Source organism: Octodon degus, unplaced genomic scaffold (genome assembly GCF_000260255.1).
Source record: "Octodon degus isolate 3935 unplaced genomic scaffold, OctDeg1.0 scaffold00017, whole genome shotgun sequence".
NCBI classification, from domain to species: domain Eukaryota; kingdom Metazoa; phylum Chordata; class Mammalia; order Rodentia; family Octodontidae; genus Octodon; species Octodon degus.
Window position 1 is genome coordinate 5801205 of NW_004524593.1, and position 20183 is coordinate 5821387.

Genomic DNA, 20183 nt, shown 5'->3' on the forward strand with positions numbered 1-20183 from the left:
TGTGTGTGTGTGTGTGTGTGGCCAGCTCAGCCCACCAGGGGGCGGGGCTGGCTGGCATGTGGTGCTGGGGGATTGAACCGCGGTCCCTGTGCTTCGCCAAGCCTGCTCCAAGTAGGTGCTTTAGACCACTGAGCCATCCCACCAGCCCGAGATCAATTCTTAAAGTCACTTAAAGTTGTGATTAGATTTCTCACTCTTTTCTGCAAAAGTTTTATAGGAGCAAAATGAAAACCTTGGTAACTGATTTATTTATTATCAAGGGCCGGCCAAAATGAAAACCTTGGTAACTGATTTATTTATTATCAAGGGCCGGCCCTTGGTATCTGATTTAAAAATAAAGATGCCCTCAGGCAACACCTAAGTGGACCACCAAGACACAGGGCCTGTCTTTCCAGGTGAGTCTCTATCAGTAGCGTGACCTGGCAACAAAGTCCTTGTTAAAAATAATCCTACTCAGGCTGATCAAATAGCTCAGTGGATTAAAAGTGCCTGCAAACAGGTGCAGGGGCCGAGGTTTGTGCCTGCCCTGCCCCCGGGGCATGCTGAGATGGCGCATGAGACTGGGCATGGTGGTGCGTGCCTGTAATCCCAGCTCTTGTGAGGCTGTAAACAGGGGGATCACTACGAGTCCGATCTAGTAGTGAGACCCTGAACACCCTGTAGACCCTTCCCTAAAATACAAAAAGACAACTCAGAAAAATAGTACTCAGGGTGAGAGGAGATAATCTAAACCTACACCCCACCTCACCCCGTCCACTTATGTCCTAATCACCCTACCAGTCTTCTGCTATTTCTTGTACATAACCCACTCTAACGGCACTGCAGCCCAGGTAGGAGTAATGAGCATAAATGAAGATGCACTGGCGAGGGCAGTGAGGAGACTTTTAAGTTTTAAGTTTAGTCTGCTATCTTCATGGCTCTATTATTTAGTTTTTAATTATCACACAAAAAAGGATAATCAAAGCAAAGAGGGAAGAGACAGAATTAGCAGGCTCATGTGAAACTGTAATGCAGTGCAAAATCTGAGCTGGTCTTCATACCTACTTCTGATTTCAGATAATATAAAAATGAATGTACCACATCCTAAGACTAGCCTTTTGGCATTTAAAACTAGCACATAATAGCAGAATATGAAGAAACAACATTGCAAACATCAAAAACTAGTCAAGGAATATATTTGTGTGAGGACATTTTGTATCTACTAGAAAGGAACTCTGCATTGTTTTGGATACAGCAGAAAACAATGGGAAAGGTTGAAACAAAATTTATTTTCAGCACAAGAAACATGGCCACATGTAAGGTAAAGGGAAAAGAGTATACTTTTCTAGAAACAACCGTTTTACAAATATCTTTTTTTTTTTTTGCTTTTCTGTTTTAATTGTGTGCTCAACACCTGAACTAGTAAAAGAAAATATAACAAAAATCAATTACATTTAAGAACAATAGAAACTGTTTCTAAAAATCTTTAAGGACTGGGGAGAGAGCTCAGTAGAATAAGTGCTTGCCTGGCAAGTGCAGGGTCCTGAGTTCAATCCCTGGTACCGTTAAAAAAAAGGCGGGGAGGGGAACATCTTTAGTTATTCTTTAGGAACCATAAAGTCTCCAAATAGTTCAAGGGAAAAAAAACACTAGTGAAAACAAAAGGAAAAAAAAAGAAATCAAGAAAGAATTTTCTAATTTTAGACACTTAACAGAGTCTCCTTTAAGAAAAACCGAAGTCCACCAAGGCCAAAGCATTTCATCGCTTCTCAGGAACAGCAGCAGCTGGAGATCCTCCATGCCTGCTCGTCTCCAAAAGGAAAACTGCTCCCACAGGTTTAGGCCGAAATGCTCTTAAAACAGATACAGACTCCAAGAACATTTAAGGACTGTGGGATTCTATTTTGGTGCTTGTCTAATTAGTGATACATATATAAAAATTGTCAAATACTTCACAGAAAAATTTAGAAGGAAAAAACCCTCTCACCAATCATTTATTATTATTTTTTTAAATTTTATTTATTTATTTATGTGTGTGTGTATGGGGGCCAGCTCAGACCACCAGGGGGTGGGGCTGGCTGGCATGTAGTGCTGGGGGATTGAACCCTGGTTCCTGTGCTTTGCTAAGCTTGTTCTAAGTAGGTACTTTAGACCACTGAGCCATCTCACCAGCCCCCACTTATTATTGATGTGTATATTCCCCATCAGTAAATATCAAACTAAAATTTTAAAAAGACAAAGAGGGACAAGAAGTATTACTAAAGTGCTAGTATCTCAATTCTTTTGTAAATAATACTTTATGAGGGAATATCGAACAGGAGATGATCATAAGAAATTTGAAATAATTCAAGATACTTTGTTGGGGGCCGGGAGATGGCTCAGTAGAATAAGCGCTTGCCTGGCAAGCAGAAGGGCCTGAGTTCAATCCCTGGTTCCGTCCCCCACACCCCAAAAAAAGATATTTCGTTGGGATATAGCTCACTGGTAAATTGTTTTCATAGTATGTACCAAGCTGTAGGTTCAATTCTCAGCACACACGCACACGCACACACACACAGAAAAAGAGAGAAAGGAAAAAAAATCTAAAAAAAGGTATTCAAGGAAAGGTACAAGCAATTCTTTCTACCTGACAGCGATGTGGTAGGAGTGACGGAGGCGACAGGAATCTGTGGCACAGACGCACTGGAGAAGGAGCTGTAACTGGCGGAGCTGGGCCCGCTGGTGCTGCTGCTGACTCCACTGGCAAGAGGTGGTGCTGCTGACGTCACTGGAGAGCCCTTTTCCCGTACATTTGGAGAATTCTCCCAGGCCTTGCGTGCAGACTCCATCTGCAACAAAACGGACATGTGTTGAGGAGGAAAAGAAATGTTAATATAGAATAAACATATACACACACATATACAAAAACTATAAAAATAAACATCTATAGCTTTCAAATTTCACTTGTCCTTTTATCTTTCTTTATTCCTTTACTCAAACTGTGTGTGTTGTGTGTGGGGGGTAACTTGATACTACAGATTATTTTCTTACAAATTAGTATTTTTTTTCTTAGGTTTTCTGAGACATGATATCACAATGGGATTGAGGCTGGCTTAGTGCTGGGAAAAAGGGAATTTTCTGACAGCATTAGGAAATTTAGGATTACCTAAACATAAACTCTACCACCTACTGGTTAGTTTAAAAAGCAAAAAGAAAAGAAAATCTAATTCCCCTTTGTTGTAGCCATCTGAATTGTGAGCTTGGTATTTTTTGGACAATGATTTTACTGTGTCACCCAGGCTCACTATATAGCCCATCTAGCTTCACATTTTTCATCCTCTTGCCTCAGCCTCCCAAGTGCTGAGATTACTGGTATGAGACACCATACCAGACAGAAAACAGGTTTTATCTCATCCTATTCAGAGCAGGACTACTGAGCAATATCAAGATATTATATAAATACAGCCTTCATATAAACATGCTCTAGTAGCTGCATTTTAAAAAGTTAAAAAAGGGGCACTATTGTGCTAACATTCTATCCAACACAACTGCAGTAATAATCTACATAAAAATTAGGATACTACTGTTTAACATAAAATTTCAAATGCAGCACCTACTTTATCTTATCCTTATAACACACCTGAATTTGCAGTAGCCACAGGTTAAGAGCTCAATTAACTACATGTAGCTAGTAAATTCTAAAGGGTCCAGCATTTGAATTGAAATTATGATACCTCAGAGCCATTTTAACAAGAGGACACAAAAATTCTGAAATTTTAAGTACCACACGAGGAAATACTGGGGTAAAAGGAAAACCCAAGAACAGTATGATCCAGTTGTGATCACTCACACAAGGGTACTCTCTACAAATTTCATTTTTAATAGTGTTGTTAGAAAGTTTGTGGTCCCTTTAAATGGCAGTTTCTATACTTGATCCATTTTATGCCTAAAATGTTTTATATTCAGACAGATAGTGGAGGTTAAGCTGAACTGCCTATGTTGCTGAGTAATATTAATAAGCTTCTCCTCTGGATGGCTAACAACCTAAGTTTGCAGACCAAAAATTAGAGAAAAAGGAGGACTGTGAGGACAGCCAACATTTTGGCCCTAGTCTTTGAAGGTCAGTGAAGACTCAGGACGTAGGAGAACCTGTACTATTACATCATGTAACTCAGTTGTGTCCCAAATTTTCTGATCAAGGAGATTATGGGGCCACGGAGGAAAGTGATCGATGATGTAGAGTGTGCCTAGGGAGAGTCACATGGAGAGAAAACATTCTCTAGGCTTTCACAGAGAGCAAACTGGTCAAGTAATGGCTGTGACCCATCCACAAGGCTGACACAAAGGATCTACAAACTGTGGTACAGGGTTTCAGGATAAATTCTGAGGGGATTTGATTGACCTTATCAGATACAAAAGTTACATTATTCATTATAGAGGTCTTGCTTTAGCTTAGTCTTAACCATCCAGCAGAAAAGTATAAAAACTAAGTATAAAAAGTAAAGCCATATTAATATGCTGAGTTGTAAAAGGCTCAAGTCAACAACTACTTTTTTTTGGGGGGGGAACCAGGGATTGAACTCAGGCCCTTACACTTGCCAGACAAGCGTTTATTCCACTGAGCCATCCCTCTGGCCAAGTCAGCAACTTCTGTCATTGCCAGTCTTAAGGAAAACCCACTATTATTATGGACTACTAGACTATATTGGAATACTTTGCCGAATTCAGGCACCTACAATATTTACATGACAATGGAATATCCTTCTCTGACAAAACTAAACAAAAGAGAGGGATACAAATGAATGACATTTTCTATCTGTATGTTCAAAATAGTTGATACATACACAGCTGCATTCTCTTAGGTCACTGAATAGAGAGATTTGTTCTAATACTGTTTGTGGACAAGATATCATGTCTGCATCCTGTACAATGAATAACCACTAAGAAAACAATATGCAATGTATTAATTATTGAAACTGTGCTATTAAGCGGTTTTGAAACTCACTGCTATTTCTCAATAAAATTATTAGTTTTGCGGGGGGGGGGGACGACTGGGGATTGAACTCAGGCCCTTGCGCTTGCCAGGGAAGCGCTTATTCTACTGAGCCATCTCCCCGGTCCCCAATAATAATAATGATAATTATTATTATCATTATTATTTAAATGTATTTGGTATGGGGTCTCACTACACAGCTTGGTCTCATAGTGATCCTCCTGTTTTCAGCCTTCCCAGTGCTGGCATTACCAGCATGTGGCAATACCCTGGGTTTCAGCACATCCAGGTGTAGGGCCAGGGATCAAACCCCAGTCTCCACGCTTGCACTTGGTGTGCTGATCTATCTAGCCAGCCAAAAATAAATCATTAAACTGTAGTTAATTTAATTTCTTAAGCAGGAAAGTACAGAAAAACTAAAAGCATAAACATAAATGACATTGTATTTGCTTAGGTAAAATCAGATTTTTAAAATTAAAATAGTAATGATTACATAAACTATAAGTCAAAGTAACAGACAGATTGCAACAAAATCATTCAAGTGGAAAATAATCAAATGCTCAAAAGGAACCAGTAGTAAACATAACAACTGTGTAAAAAAAGTTGCTAAGAAGCAGATTGTTATAAAACTCTATAGTCTCCAACTTCTATTTTTAAGTCTTTTACAAAGAAGTTGGAAGGAAAGGGACACAAAGGATCAGGAAGCTGGGGACTAGGCAGAACAGTTTAGCTTCCTCTTTTTCTGCCAAAGATCATCAAAGAGATCACTGTCAACAAGTGCACCATTCCAACAGCTGCATAACAGGTAAAGTATGCACTTGCTGGGATTATGAACACAGCATCAGTGAGAAATTTCAAGTAGCCTTAACTCAATTATAAAAAAGAATCACTAAAAATCACAAATAGGAGAACATCAAAAAGCCAAAATGCTTTGCCCATGTATAAGGTACTACTTTTTTGGGCAGGCCAGATAGCTCAGCTGATGGGCTTGATCCCCCTGGTGTGGCATCCCTGCCCTTGGGCATGCTGAGACAGAGATTGTGAGACTGAGTGTGGTGGCGCACACCTGTAATCCCAGCACTTGGAGGCTGAAAACAGGAGGATCACTACGAGTCTGATTTAAGTAGTGAGACCTTGTAGACCCTATGCCAAATTCATTAAAAAAAAAAAAAAAAAAAACTGGGGCCTGGGAGATGGCTCAGTGGAATAAGCGCTTCCCTGGCAAGCACAAGGGCCTGAGTTCAATCCCCATTCCACCAAAAAAAAAAAAAAAAAAAAAGACAAAATTTGCAAGCATTAATTAGACCTTACTTTAAATATAAAAGGGTAAAGCCACTGCTAAGTTTTAAAAAGCTAAGAAAATTTTCAAGTGTAATCACTTATTTCCTCAGCATAGTACTGTAGCTTACACCATAAAACTAATAAAAATAACAATATTGTTCACTCATGTCCCCTTGCATGCAAAAATGAAGGACCCTTAGATATGGATGTCATACATACCTTGAAGGTGAGGCTGAAAGTAGTGGGAGGAACTGAAGTTAGGCTGGAGTTCTGTTGTATAGTCTCCCTCTTAGGGAGGGGAAGGGTGTTGGGCAAGGGCACCTGAAAAGGCAGGCAACACACATCACAACCTAAGGCTATTAACAAAAGCTCCATGACTGATAGTGCTTAAGTATTTTAAGGGTGGTGCTTTTTTTCATCAGAGCCAACAGGAATATCTGATTACTTAATAGCCTATACTGCTTACAGCAGTTATGATGTTTAAGCTTGTGAAGAGAAACATAAGAGTTTTTCCCAAGAATAAAGTATACAATGGAAGATGGTGCTTTTCCCTTTGTAAACTGCATCTGAATCACCATGGGCTGCTGTTAAAATGTGGGTTCTGACTCAGGTGGCTTGAGCTAAAACCTGAAACTCCAGTATTTCAAATTATTCCCAGGCACTGCTGCTGCTGAGTGGCAAACGGCAAGGCAACTCTCTTTTTTTTTTTTTTGAGTTTGACAAAATGTATTGGTTATTGTAGTAAAGACACTCTTCTCAGTCATTTATTTCTCCTCATCTTGACTTTACATTAGTATTTCATTTGGGTCAAGAAAAGAGTACAACCCCAAAGCAACAAGTGAAACAAACAAAAAAAAGTATGTGACAATTGAAATCTGGACATTGGATGGATATTTTATGCTATTAAAGAATTGTTTATTAAGTAAAAAAAAAAAAAAAAAAAAAAAAAAAAAGAGAAAAAAAGGAGAAGGTTTTTTTTTTTTTTTCTTTTTGGCAGAACTGGGGATTGAACTCAGGTCCTTGTGCTTGCCAGGGAAGTGTTTATTCTACTGAGCCATCTCCCCGGCCCCAAGGATGTTATTTTAATAAACAGTAAAATGGACAAAAATGAGTTAAGTTTGCTTACATAAAAGTTAAGTTAAATTCATGTATCTTGATGTACTCAAATCGTGTAAAAACTAGTAGTTCTATATACATTTCCATTGTTTTACTTGGGGCTTAATCTAAGAACATCAGGCATATGCATAGGTTTCTTCTCTGGAGTTACTACCTATTAAAAAAGATCAGGGGGGCCTGGCCCTAGCTCAGTCCTTTAAGTGGCTGCTTCCACAAAGCTGTCAGCCTCAGGTTGCTGGAGTTCGAACCTCACAACTCTCCCGCTGGCCAAAAGTGCCCTGAAGGCATTCGAGGAACAAAAAAAAAACAAAAAAGATCAGCAAGTAACTACCACCAATAAAATAGTCTGAAGCTGCCTCCAAATTTAACATTGTAGGAGTTCTGAAGGAAATAATTGTATCATTTAAGGCAACTCTCTAAGGAACACAACTTCACCACATAAGGAGCCAAAGGTTCTATGAAAATTATTAACATGACAGTAAAAAGGAAGTGCTGTCTGGAGCTGTATTACCCAGCAAACGTTTTGCTAGGTAGGGGAGTATCCTGACCATGCCAAACACTGCTAGAAACCCGAAGATACGAGAAGCTGCCTCTATCTTCTTCCACTTTTCTGGATCTTGGGATCTTGTTACATACCACTGCTACGTATTTTTCAAATACTTTGTGATATTAGGAACTATCTAATGGAGATCTGTTATAGCATTTGTTAATGAGTCTTCTGACATTCAAAAAATTAATGATTTTAAGTATCAGTTAACTGAGTTAAAAAAAAACTGTATTAAGCCTTAATAAGCCTAAAATATCCTATAAAAAGACAGAAGTGGAAGCCCTATACAGATTAATAAAAACAAAAAACATTTTCAAAAGGTCCCCCAAAATTTCCCTATGTAAGATATTAGCTCATTAAACTCAGACTCACTGCATACTTACTTGGCACAAGTAAGCAGTACTGTTAAATCATTCCCAACTGATGACCATCTATACTGTTCCCTGACTCAAACTAGTATTCTATTTTAATCAGATGCAGACTATTCACCTATACAGGAGACTCCAGTAGTTACCAATGTACAAGCCACCACACTAGTCTTAAAGATCACAAAAAATATTAAAATGCTCATCTAAATGCCCACCCCTCCTTTTCTTGCTTTCTGTGACATGGTCTTGCTATGTAGTTCTTTAACTAAATAGTCCAGGCTGTACACAAACTTGCAGTGATCCACCTATCTAAGCCGCCCCAGTGCCACCATGTCTAGGTTCCCCTGAATATTTTCAATGACAATACTTCTAATAAGTTTTCAGTAGACTGGCAGAGGGTGCTGCATGCATTCTTGAAAAAGCTGTCACAAAAGTATCCTATTTTTTATTTGTGTGTGTGTGTGTGTGTGTGTGTGTGTGTGTGTGTGTGTGTGGCCAGCTCAGCCCACCAGGGGGCGGGGCTGGCTGGCATGTGGTGCTGGGGGATTGAACCGCGGTCCCTGTATCAAGTAGGTGCTTTAGACCACTGAGCCATCTCACCAGCCCCATATCCTATTTTTTTTAATGAGAAAAGAGACTACTATTGAAGTATAACTAATCTTTGAGACTTCACTGGTTCAATATTTGACAATAACTAGATAGTGACATCAGAATTAAACTGAAGGAAAATTGATTCTCTCCCAGTTTTCCATTACTTGAGAAGTTTGCAAAAATATTTAAACCAATCTCAAGAGAGCTGGTATGGGGGAAGAGTTTAGCACATGAAGTTTTAAAACATCTGAAAATTGGGCAAATAATTATTAATCACACTCTACAAAGGTCTGATCACCATGAAAAAATATGCACTTCAATCCTTTCAGTTCTTCAGCTGTATTTCACTTGAACTACAAAAGGTGGATTAAGTGACCCCTAATGTAGCTCACCTTTCTAAAACTGCATATACGGGATGCTAGAGGGAACAACAGACAGCATGGGAGAAAAAAAGACAAAAATCAAAATTTCACCTTCAAAATATTAAAGCCCTTTTGAGAAATATTCATCTCTGCAAAATACTTTTGAAAAGAATAATCAACATTTTAGTCTCATAGCCTTTGATTATAGGGAGCTATATTTTAAAAGAAAGCAAGTCATCACATTTCTACTGTATCTGCCTCCTGAACAAAGGACATATGAGTAACTTTTAGAATGATTGTCCAAAGTACAACATATGACCACAGCAAGTTACCTAACATTTTAAAATTTACAACTGTCTTTCAGTGATACACGCAAAATGCTGTATCACTAACTTTTAATACAATCTTTGATTATAACTTGGCTGTGCTGGCAAACTAGGGCTTAATTTATAGCATGACAACATCACCTAGGGATATAGCATTGAGGAACTAAAGTACTTCACACATATATTCTAGCTTAATTTACATACACAAATTGGTGACAGTGCACATGTGCCTGTGTGTATACACAGGAACACATAATACCTGCCAGTACTGGGGAGGAACACAGGGGCAAGAATCACACACCTGACCACTTATAAAGAATTTATTTTTACACAAGGTCTTAAATTGCCCAGGCTGGCTTCAAACTTATGATCCTCTTGGTTCAGCCTCCTGAGTATGCTGATACGTCCCACCATGCCAGCTACATATTTTTTAATTAAAAAAACTGCTTTCTTGGAAGCATTATAGTTGTCTTTTGATTCTAATAACCTTAAATGAATAAGGTTTCACTGCATTATAAATGGGTGTCACTTGTTAACAAAATCAAATAAAATGAATTTATAACAATTTATAACATAGTAAACATGAAAATTCTTACTAAAATGAAATTAAATGTTAGTACTCATAAAAAAATCAAGCCTAGATACCACAAGCCTTTCATCCTAAATGGAAAGCTGGTGACTGTCAGAGAAAGTAAAATGGCTAATGGTAACGACCTACAGTGCTCTTAAATGTACTATCTACTATTTCCTTGGTAAGATCTGAATGTTGGTCACTACAGTAAGAATAATGATGTAGCAGAGAACAACAGCCAGGTTTCCATCCAAATCTTCCAAACCACAGGTTGATTACTTACATTATTAACCAAAGTATCCTCCATCTTTGCATTATTAGTAGCCACAGTGTTAGGAAGAGAAGAAGAAGGTGTAGTATAGTCTGTTACAGACTCCTGTGGAAGAGTAACATGGAAAAAAAGTCTTAAAATGAATTAATAACTCACTTTCTAAGGATCGCCTATTAGTTGTAAAGTTGTTTTGGAGGAAAAAGGAGAAGGTGCACATTACATTCATCTCACTTAAATCTTCCATAGAATAACAGTAGCATACTATTAAATGCCCCCCCACAAAAAATTTCAACTGTTAGTGAACTCCTACACATATTTAAAAATATACTACACAGTACTTGCAGCTGCCAATAGCATCAAACTATTTTTGATTATTAAAATATTTTTTTAATGTGTTTCCCACACTGCTTAGCTACTGATTACTGATTTTTGGTTTCTCTTTAATAAAATGTAGATAAACAAATCAGTTGTTAAAGTAAGATTTTAGGATATACTCTGTTTACTTTCATCAAACTCTTTTCTTTTTTAAACTCTTCTTTAGAGTGGAAATAAAAAAACAAATAAATAAATAGATACAGTGGAAATGGACCACTTGAATTTTTACTTACATCAATTCAATTGTACAGCAACTTTAAAAAGAGAACAATATTCAAATAATATAAAAGATAAAGCTGGGCGTGACTGTACACAGCTATAATCCTTGCACACAGGGAGGCTGGGGCAGGGAAGACTGTCTCAAGCTGGAAGCCAGCCTGAATTGCACTGCAAAGCCCCTCCCTGCCAGGGAAAGAAAAGATTAAATCCACCTTCCTCTTTAGTGAATACACTGTATGTCCTGAAGTGAAGATGGCAGGTATCAATTTGTTGTTATCGTAGTCATTCTACATAACGTGGCTTAATGAATACAGTCACCCTCCTGGTGTTTGCAGGGGACTGGTTACAGGAGTCTCTAAACACCCGAGTCTGTGAGCGCAAGTTTAGTATATAGCATGATGTGCTATTTGCCTAAAACATAGTGGATCCTGCAGCATACCTTAAATTGTTTTAGATTACATACAATACTTAATACAAGGTAAATGCTATGTAAATAGTTAAACTGTATTGTTAAGGGAATAATGATGCAATACTGTTTTATCCGTGATTGGGTGAAGCCATAGATGCTTACCCTAGATACAGATGGCTGATCGTAATTTTTAAAGCATCACTCACTGAGGTCCCTACGTGCAAATTCAACATTTTCCAGGGCTCTACCAAAAAACCAGTGACCTGCTCCAATAATGAAAGAAACTGGCTCTATTGGGCTTACTAAAAAAGTTGGGCCCATTTCTGAAATTTAGAATTCTACCAGTAGGCAAGCTAAACCGCTACAACTCTACTAGCAAAATAGAAGTAACAAAGTATTACAAACTTAAAAAAAAAAAAAAAAAATTCTGAGTTTGTCACTGTAATCTACTCAAATCATCCAGAATTAAGAGTAAACTTAAAAAACAAACAAACAAAAAAAACCAACCAAAGCAATAAAATTCATTGTAACGAACTTCTTTATATCATGCAGGTACACCGTGAATAAAGCCTTCTCTGTAGAAGTAATAATTCATATAGAAGAAAATCCCTGGTGGAAGGAGGGGGACTCCAAACTCCGAGTTGTCATTTTATCATTTATTTAAGCCAAGGTCCATGCATCAAATGAGTAACTTACTTTATTTATTTAGGCGGAACCAGGGATGGAACTCAGTCCCTTGTGCTTGCCAGGGAAGCACTTATTCTACTGAGCCATGAAATGGTGACTACTGCATGCCTACCTTTGTATTTTTTTTAAATTTTTATTTATTTATTTATATTTTTGTGTGTGTGGCCAGCTCAGCCCACCAGGGGGTGGGGCTGGCTGGCATGTGGTGCTGGGGGATTGAACCGCGGTCCCTGTGCTTTGCTAAGCTTGTTCTAAGTAGGTGCTTTAGACCACTGAGCCATCTCACCAGCCCCATGCATGCCTACCTTTGCATCAGTGGCAAATTCTGCAGAAGATACGGAGATCATCGGTCCAATTTCTGCAGCCATTTCTGAAACTGCTTTGGTTTCCTTTGCTGCGACAGAATCTGTGCTTCTGCCTGTAGCGGATGCAGGCTTCTCTTGCCCTTCTGGCTCCACCACTTGGGCATCTTTCACTTTTCTATTTTTTAATGAACGCTCCTTTCCAATGGGACCAGGTTTATGTTCTTTGTTTTCTACTGGACTCAATTCTGGAAGCTAAAGTCAATGTTTGACAAAATAGATCACAATAAAAGACATTAACAGAAAAATTAAATTTCATTTTAAAACTACTCCCCTTCAGAGTTAGTAGCATTCCCTAATTAAAAAAAAAAAAAAATCACCCCTCAATTATAAATCATATAGTTACCTTCTGGGCTTTGATAGGTCCTGCTCGTGGCTGTTTCTGCCGCTGTTCTTTAGGTTCGGATATTTTGTCAGCAGATTTTTCTGAGAGCACAGGAACTACTTCATTTTCACTGCCATTTGAAGCTGGAGCACCAAACTGAATGGTGTCAATTCCAATTTCAACACCACTCTCTTGACCATTCTTTGTTCCCTGGTTAAAGAAAACATAATTTTAAAACTTGCTATTAAACCAGACAAGGTTCACATTTAATGGAATGATTCACATTTTACAAATAAGAGGCTTGTTACTAAAAACTAAAAAACATGAAGGATAACATCTAACTTAAATTCCAGGACTCTGAAAGTTTGAGGAGAAATTTTAAAAAGTGGTTTTAAAAAAAGGAGATACAAAAAAAAAAAAAAAAAAAGAAAAAAGAGATACATTACAAATACATATTCTACAGGACTACTAGAAATCATTACAGACTTCATTTTTTTGAGTAAGCTATATTGCAAAAATTGAATTTTCTATAGTAGGAGTAATTTGTTTTGAGTGAACTTAGATACTATTATGGTTTCACTTATTAGTTTATAAATTTTTATTTAATTATCTTAATGTAAATTATGGTTACTCTTCTGAAAGGATAAATTCAAAGCTATTAAAGTCATTTTTTATTAACATGCATTAATTGTAAAAATGGGTTTCACACTAATGACATTTCTACACATGCATGTATTACATACTGATCATGTCCACCTCCCTTCTATTTTTGCTTCGTTACCTGTCCCTTGCCTTGGAAGCTCTCCCAGGCCCTAACAGTCCCTCTTCTACTTTCAGATCTCCACTTTTACAAGGAGATTTAAAGAAACTGATGTATCAATTGAGATTAACTGACATTGTCATAACTTTTTTTTTTTTTTTGGCAGAACCGGGGATTGAATTCAGGCCCTTGTACTTGCCAGGGAAGCGCTTATTCCACTGAGCCATCTCCCCGGCTGTCATTACATTTTTTATTTATTTATTTATTTATTTATTTATTTATTTAGTGTGGCCAGCTCAGCCCACCAGGGGGCGGGGCTGGCTGGCATGTGGTGCTGGGGATTGAACCGCGGTCCCTGTGCTTTTGTTTAGCTAAGCTTGTTCTAAGCAGGTGCTTTAGACCACTGAGCCATCTCACCAGCCCTGACATTACATTTTAAGGGCACTTTCCTGTAATCACTCTTGAACGGATAAACTAGACAATATTTCAGCTTAAAAGTTATCAAAATCTTGGGGCTGGCGAGATGGCTCAGTGGTCTAAAGCACCTACTTAGAACAAGCTTAGCAAAGCAGAGGGACCGCGGTTCAATCCCCCAGCACCACATGTCAGCCAGCCCTGCCCCCTGGTGGGCTGAGCTGGTCACACACACACACACACACACACACACACACACACACAAATAAATAAAATTAAAAAAAAAAATCCTGGCTCTTATACATGTTATTTACAGGCAAATCACAGTCTCAAGTTGTTTCATCATATAAAACAAATCTAAAAGCAACAAAGAAAGACAAAGTGAATTCACAGTGATTTACTGGGCACAACCTTTGTACTAGGCAATCTAACCTGTATTCTAGAGTAGGAGGGGAGAAAGGAAGGAGAGAGATAAGTGGAAAAGGGGTAGGAAGAAAAAAGAAAAAAAACGCAATAGAGAAGTCAGATAAGGGACATATAAAATAAAATGGGGTTAGGAGATTAGCTACTTTAGAAAAGTATAACTTTTTTTTTTTTTTAAATGTATTTAGTACAGGTTCTACAGGGTCTCATTACACAGCTCGGACTCGTAGTGAGCCTCCTGTTTTCAGCCTCCCAAGCTCTGGGATTACAGGTGCATGCCCAGCACGGTAAGCCAGGGATCAAACCTCCCAGCCCCAGTGTCTGCCTTAAGCAGGCGCTTTAGTCCTCTGAGCTACTTGGCCAGCTCAAGAACAACAGTCTTGAGAACACAGTGAATCCAAAAGACAAAGACTGGTGAAAATTTCCAGGAAAGTCAAATACTTTACTTAGTATAAAGAGTAAGAATGACCAACAAGACTGAAGCTATCAGTAGAAGATGGACAAGAGGAGCCCAAAAGATAAAACTCTAGTAACTTAATTCTTTGATGGAAAAGCTGGCCACAAAGCATATCCAGGGACAAATAGGAGCTACAACTTTGATCTAAAAATGGAATTACTAATGCATATTATATTTGGCATTGTCAAATTAATTACACTAGTCTGGTTAACTATACTGTCTATTAAGGTAAACATTTCACGGTAACAATGTCATTTTATGAAAATATAGGCAAACATACATAAGGTAAACTAGAATAAAAATCTCTTCAGTTTAAATTCTGTCAGTTAAGTATAAATGCAGCATTGAAAGAGCAAAAAAAAAAAATAAATAAAAAAAATAAAAAAAACTTATGCAGTGATGAATAAGAAAGTAGGTTAACAGTTAATCACTATTAAGGAATGTTAGTTTTAAAAGGGATAGAGAACTAGCTCAGTGGCATAAGTACCTGCCAAGCAAGTTCAATCTAGGTACTGGAAAAAAAAAAGGAATCCTAAGTATTTAGAGCTGATGAGATAGCTCAGCGGGGACCGTGGATGGATCCAATGGCTCACTGGCCTTGTGCCTGGGTGCGCTGAGCTGGCCACAGGGACTGGCTGTGGTGGCACATGCCTGCAATCTCAGCACTGGGGAGGCTGAAAAAACAGGCGAACCACTACGAGTTGGAACTGCATAGTAAGACTTTGCACCAAATAAATTAAAAAGAAAAAGAATGTTAATTTTAAGACTATCTTTTAAAAAATATATATAAAAGCTTAATAACTGATTCACTAGTCATTCAAGAAAAAAGTTCTCACTTCTGAGAATCTTCATCTTGTGAAACATTTCAATTTTGCTAACTTAAAATTTCATCCTGGTAGAAGAAAAAAACATTCACAAAGACATTTCTATCCCGAAAACATCATGAATATAAACAAGAAAGTGTAAGAAAAAAACCGAGACACCATCAAAACATCTATGTTCTACCATTAACTGAAGCTGAGGACATTGTAAACACCCTTTTCTCAGAGAGCTAAGAAACAGTTAAATAAGGATCTGAAACTTTCTATACTGCTCTTTATATTGACATAAAACATATTCAACTTTGCCTATAATAAATGGTTTTATGATTAATCATAAAGCAAATACAGGCAGAACAACAATTATTATTACTATTATTTTTTTGGTCAGAACCGGGGATTGAACTCAGGCCCTTGCACTTGCCAGGCAAGTGCTTATTCTAGTGAGCTATTTCCCTGGCCCCCAGAACAACAATTATTAAAGACACTTTGACAATCAAAACAAATGAGATTTGCTCCAGGCCTATTATGTAGAAAACTTGAGTAGCATGTGAGGGTAGTGTAGACATTACAGGGGAAAAAAAGAAGAAAAAAAAAAAAGAACTAAAACCCAAACTGACACAAACTTCTCAACTTCACGCACTGTCCCATTTCTCTGCAGCCCTTTGCAGTATGAACTATAGCCCCGTATCGCTTAATAACCGGATACAAGGGCCAGCCAAATAGCTCAGTGGATGAGGCCAGGGGTTCAAACCCAGGCCTGCTGTGCTGGCCAAGCCCCAGGGGCATTATGAGAGGCAATTGAGACTGGGCGTGGTGGCATGGCCTGTAATCCCAGCTATTGGGAGGCTGTAAATAGGCAGATCACTAGGAGTCCGATCTAGTAGTGAGACCCTGGGCACCCTGTAGAGCCTTCCCTAAATAAAATAATAATAATAATAATAATTAATACATTCTGACATGCCCCATAGGGTAACTTTTTTTTTTTTTTTTTTTTTGGGTGCAAAAATCACAAAGTGTTTACATAAAACTCCAATAGTGCCATTAGGTGATATAATCTCATGGGTCCACTATGGCATCTATGGTTCATCCGTGGTATTTTGAACAAAATATTATGTCCTGAAATTAAGACTGTTCAGAAATTGTTCATACTCATTTTTCCTTCATCTTTTTAAAAATTTTCCCCATAATTTTATTGATAAACAAATAGCAATGAGACAGTTTCAAATCAAATTGGTAGGACAATTCATCTTTTAATTAAATCCATCCCAACCTGCCTTTTATATACCTTTTTTTCTAGTTTTGTGTAAGTTACCAGTGACATCCATATTGTCAATGTTGTCACTTCAGTGCCTGTATCACCTGACCTGCCACCAGCAGCATTTGACAAATTTAATCTATCTTTTTTTTCTTTAATATTGTGAGATAATGTCTGGCTAAGTGTTGAGGCTGGCTGAAAGTGGCCTCCAACTTGCTGAGAGCCTCCTGTTCCAGCCGCTATGGTATGGGGATTACAACGGGCATACACCACAGTGTCTGGCTGCTTCTTTAAATTCCTTTTTACTTGGTGTTTAGGGTACTTCTCCCTCTCTACCATTTCCCAAACTAGAAAGCCCGGTACTTAGCGATCCACTTCCTTTTCACATTGCACTTTAACTTCTTAGTGATCTCATACAATCTCACTGCTTTAAATACCACCTGCAGGCGCTGTTCCAAACTAAATTTATGGGCTTAATAGAATAAGCACTGGGGAGATGGCTTAATAGAATAAGCACTTGCCTGGCAAGTGCAGGGTCCTGAGTGCAATCCCCTGTACCGCAAAAAAACCAAAAAAAAAAAAAAAAAAACCAAAAAAACAAAAATCAACTTAACCAAAAAATTATTACCATAAAATATACACTGACATTTTTACTATATGTGAACTGAGCACTGCTCAAATATTTTAAAATTTCAAAATATTTTTTAGTTTATGAAACAAAAAAAAATTTAACTAAGCTATCACAGAGTATAAGACACCAAAACACTTCCTTTCACTTCTATGCCTCTATACCATAGCTCTTGTCATTTTTTCGAACAGCTCTGCAAGTCCTCTTTCTACTTATCTTCACAAGGTGGGATTAAAAATACGGTCAATACAGCAGGAAGGAAGCCCACTGGAACCAGCCCGTGGGGCTTTTGGCTCTTCCACCAAGTGGAAACGACCATGAGAGGCACACATTTGCTTCAGGACACAAAGCAACAGAAGATGACTTTCAGAGCTACTTCAGAAGGCCGTGGAGACAGCTCAACAGACTAAGTGCCTGCCCTGGCAAGGGCAGGGACCACGATTCCATCCCGGACCTACAGGCCAGGCAGCCTCCCCCCCGAGCCCCGCCCCTGGGGTGTGCTGAGCCCATGAAGGAGTCTGGGCCTGGTGGCCTACACCTGTAATCCCAGCACTGGGGAGGCTGAAACAGGAGGATCACTGAGTCTGACTGCATAGTGAGACCCTGTACCAAATAAAGGAAAAAAAAAAAAAAAAAAAAAAAAGAACTGCTTCAGAAAGTGGCAAGAATGAGGACAAAAAGCCAAGGGGAAATAACTAGAGGGGAATAATTAACATTATGTCTTTTACTATAATTTTTAAAAAAGTTTAAAATACTTAGCACATACACACTAATAACTCTCCATATCTATAAGATGATCACTTCTGAACTGCAGACTCATATGCAACTGCCTGACCTTTTCACTTAGATGTTTAATGAGTATTTTAACTCTAACTCGTCTCAAAAACTCTTACCCCCCAAATCCTGATCCACTGTAGCTTCAACTTGATAGGCATTTTACCTTTTCTGCTGCTCATGCCAAAAAATTAAGATGGATCCTCCCCTTTTTTGTATTTTAGTAAGGGTCTACAGGGTCTCACTATGTAGATTGGACTTGTACTGATCCACCTGTGTTCAGCTTCCCAAGAGCTGGGATTACAGGCGCGCGCCACCACGCCCAGACTCCTTCACGGGCTCAGCACACCCCAGGGATGGGGCAGCGCACAGAGCAGGGATCGAACCTCTGACCCCTGGGTCTGCCTAAGCAGGCACTTTAATCTGTTGAACTGTTTGGCCGGCTTTTTTTTTAATAGCACGTATTTAATTAGTTTAATAATACCCAGAAACCAGTATGATCTTTAACGCCATCTCCCTGGTATAAATTATGGTAATCCAATTAAATGTAATAGCACTAACCTCTAGTCTTGCTTTCTCATTCTCACCAGAATAAACTTTAAAGTCATTCCTTTGTTCTAAGTGCACCAGGGGTTTCCTCTCACCTACAATTCCACTATGAGCCACTTCCCGTTAATTCCCCACCCTTATCCATTCTTTCTCCATCTCTTAGGAGTCCTCAGTCTAGTCATATGTCAGTCACTGAGACCGTGAAATTCCACAACACCAGACATATTCCCATCGCATATCTTTTTATTTTTACTTTTTAATTTAGTATAGGGTCTACAGGATCTACAGGGTCTTACTACACAGAGCAGACTCCAAGTGATCCTCCTGCTTTCAGCCTCCCTCGTGCTGGGAGTACAGGCACACATCACCACACCCAGTCTCAACTGCTGTCTCAGAGCTTGCAGGACAAGCAGGGGACTGACGCCTGGCCTTGTGTCTGCCTAATTAGGTACTTTAGTCCACTGAGCTATCTGGCTGTCCCTAGCTCATGTCTTTTATAATTGCTATTCGCAGAACCTGGAAACTATCTTACTCAGACATCTGTATCGCCTACTTTCTCAGCTTCTTCAAATCTTTAATTCAAATGTCACCTAAGTAGGATTTCCTCGTCAGTGTACTTCAAATTATCTTGATATGCCTTTCAAAATTTCTTGTGTGGGCTGGAGAGATGGCTCAGTGGTCTAAAGCACCTACTTAGAACAAGCTTAGCAAAGCACAGGGACCGCGGTTCAATCCCCCAGCACCACATGCCAGCCAGCCCCGCTCCCTGTTGGGCTGAGCTGGCCAAACACACACACACACACACACACACACACACACACACACACACACAAAATTAAATAAATAAATAAAATTAAAAAAAAAAAAAATTTCTTGTGTACTTCTCTGTGTTGTTTTCTCCTTAGCGCTGATCACCACCTAACATACTGTTACTTGTTATTCACTTTACGATAACATGGCTTTTGTGGTCTGTTTTTATTTAATTTTTTGAACTCAGGCCCTTGCGCTTGCCAGACAAGCACTTATTCTACTGAGCCATCTCCCCGGCCCCAATGTGGTCTGTTTCTAGCTGGTTTTCTAAGCTTACAAGTTACACAGTGCCTGGTACATGACAAATATTTGATAAATGTTCACACAACAAATGAATAAAACATTTAAAAAAGTCATTTATTAATATTCACATATTTGAGAAATTGATGAAATAGTTATAAAGGATTTGTAAGCATTCAAGGTAGAAACAGTAGGAAGGTAGAGAAAGTAGTAACTGTTTATGTTCTGTATCACAAACTTTTTCTTCTTTTTTTTTTTTTTTTTTTTTTTGCGGAACCGGGGATTGAACTC

The 20183-nt window shown here is 38.6% G+C and overlaps 1 protein-coding gene across 1 annotated transcript in view; it reads right to left on the bottom strand.

Annotated features, from left to right (window-relative positions):
- Prrc2c (proline rich coiled-coil 2C) overlaps window positions 1-20183 on the bottom strand; it is a 127005-nt gene that overhangs the window by 11799 nt on the left and 95023 nt on the right. The window contains exons 20-24 of the mRNA XM_023710188.1: window positions 12783-12971; window positions 12380-12631; window positions 10397-10489; window positions 6452-6553; window positions 2611-2807 (exon numbers count right to left, since the gene is read on the bottom strand). Of these exons, the coding sequence (XP_023565956.1) occupies window positions 2611-2807; window positions 6452-6553; window positions 10397-10489; window positions 12380-12631; window positions 12783-12971 (833 nt within the window). The remainder of the gene's footprint in view (window positions 1-2610; window positions 2808-6451; window positions 6554-10396; window positions 10490-12379; window positions 12632-12782; window positions 12972-20183) is intronic.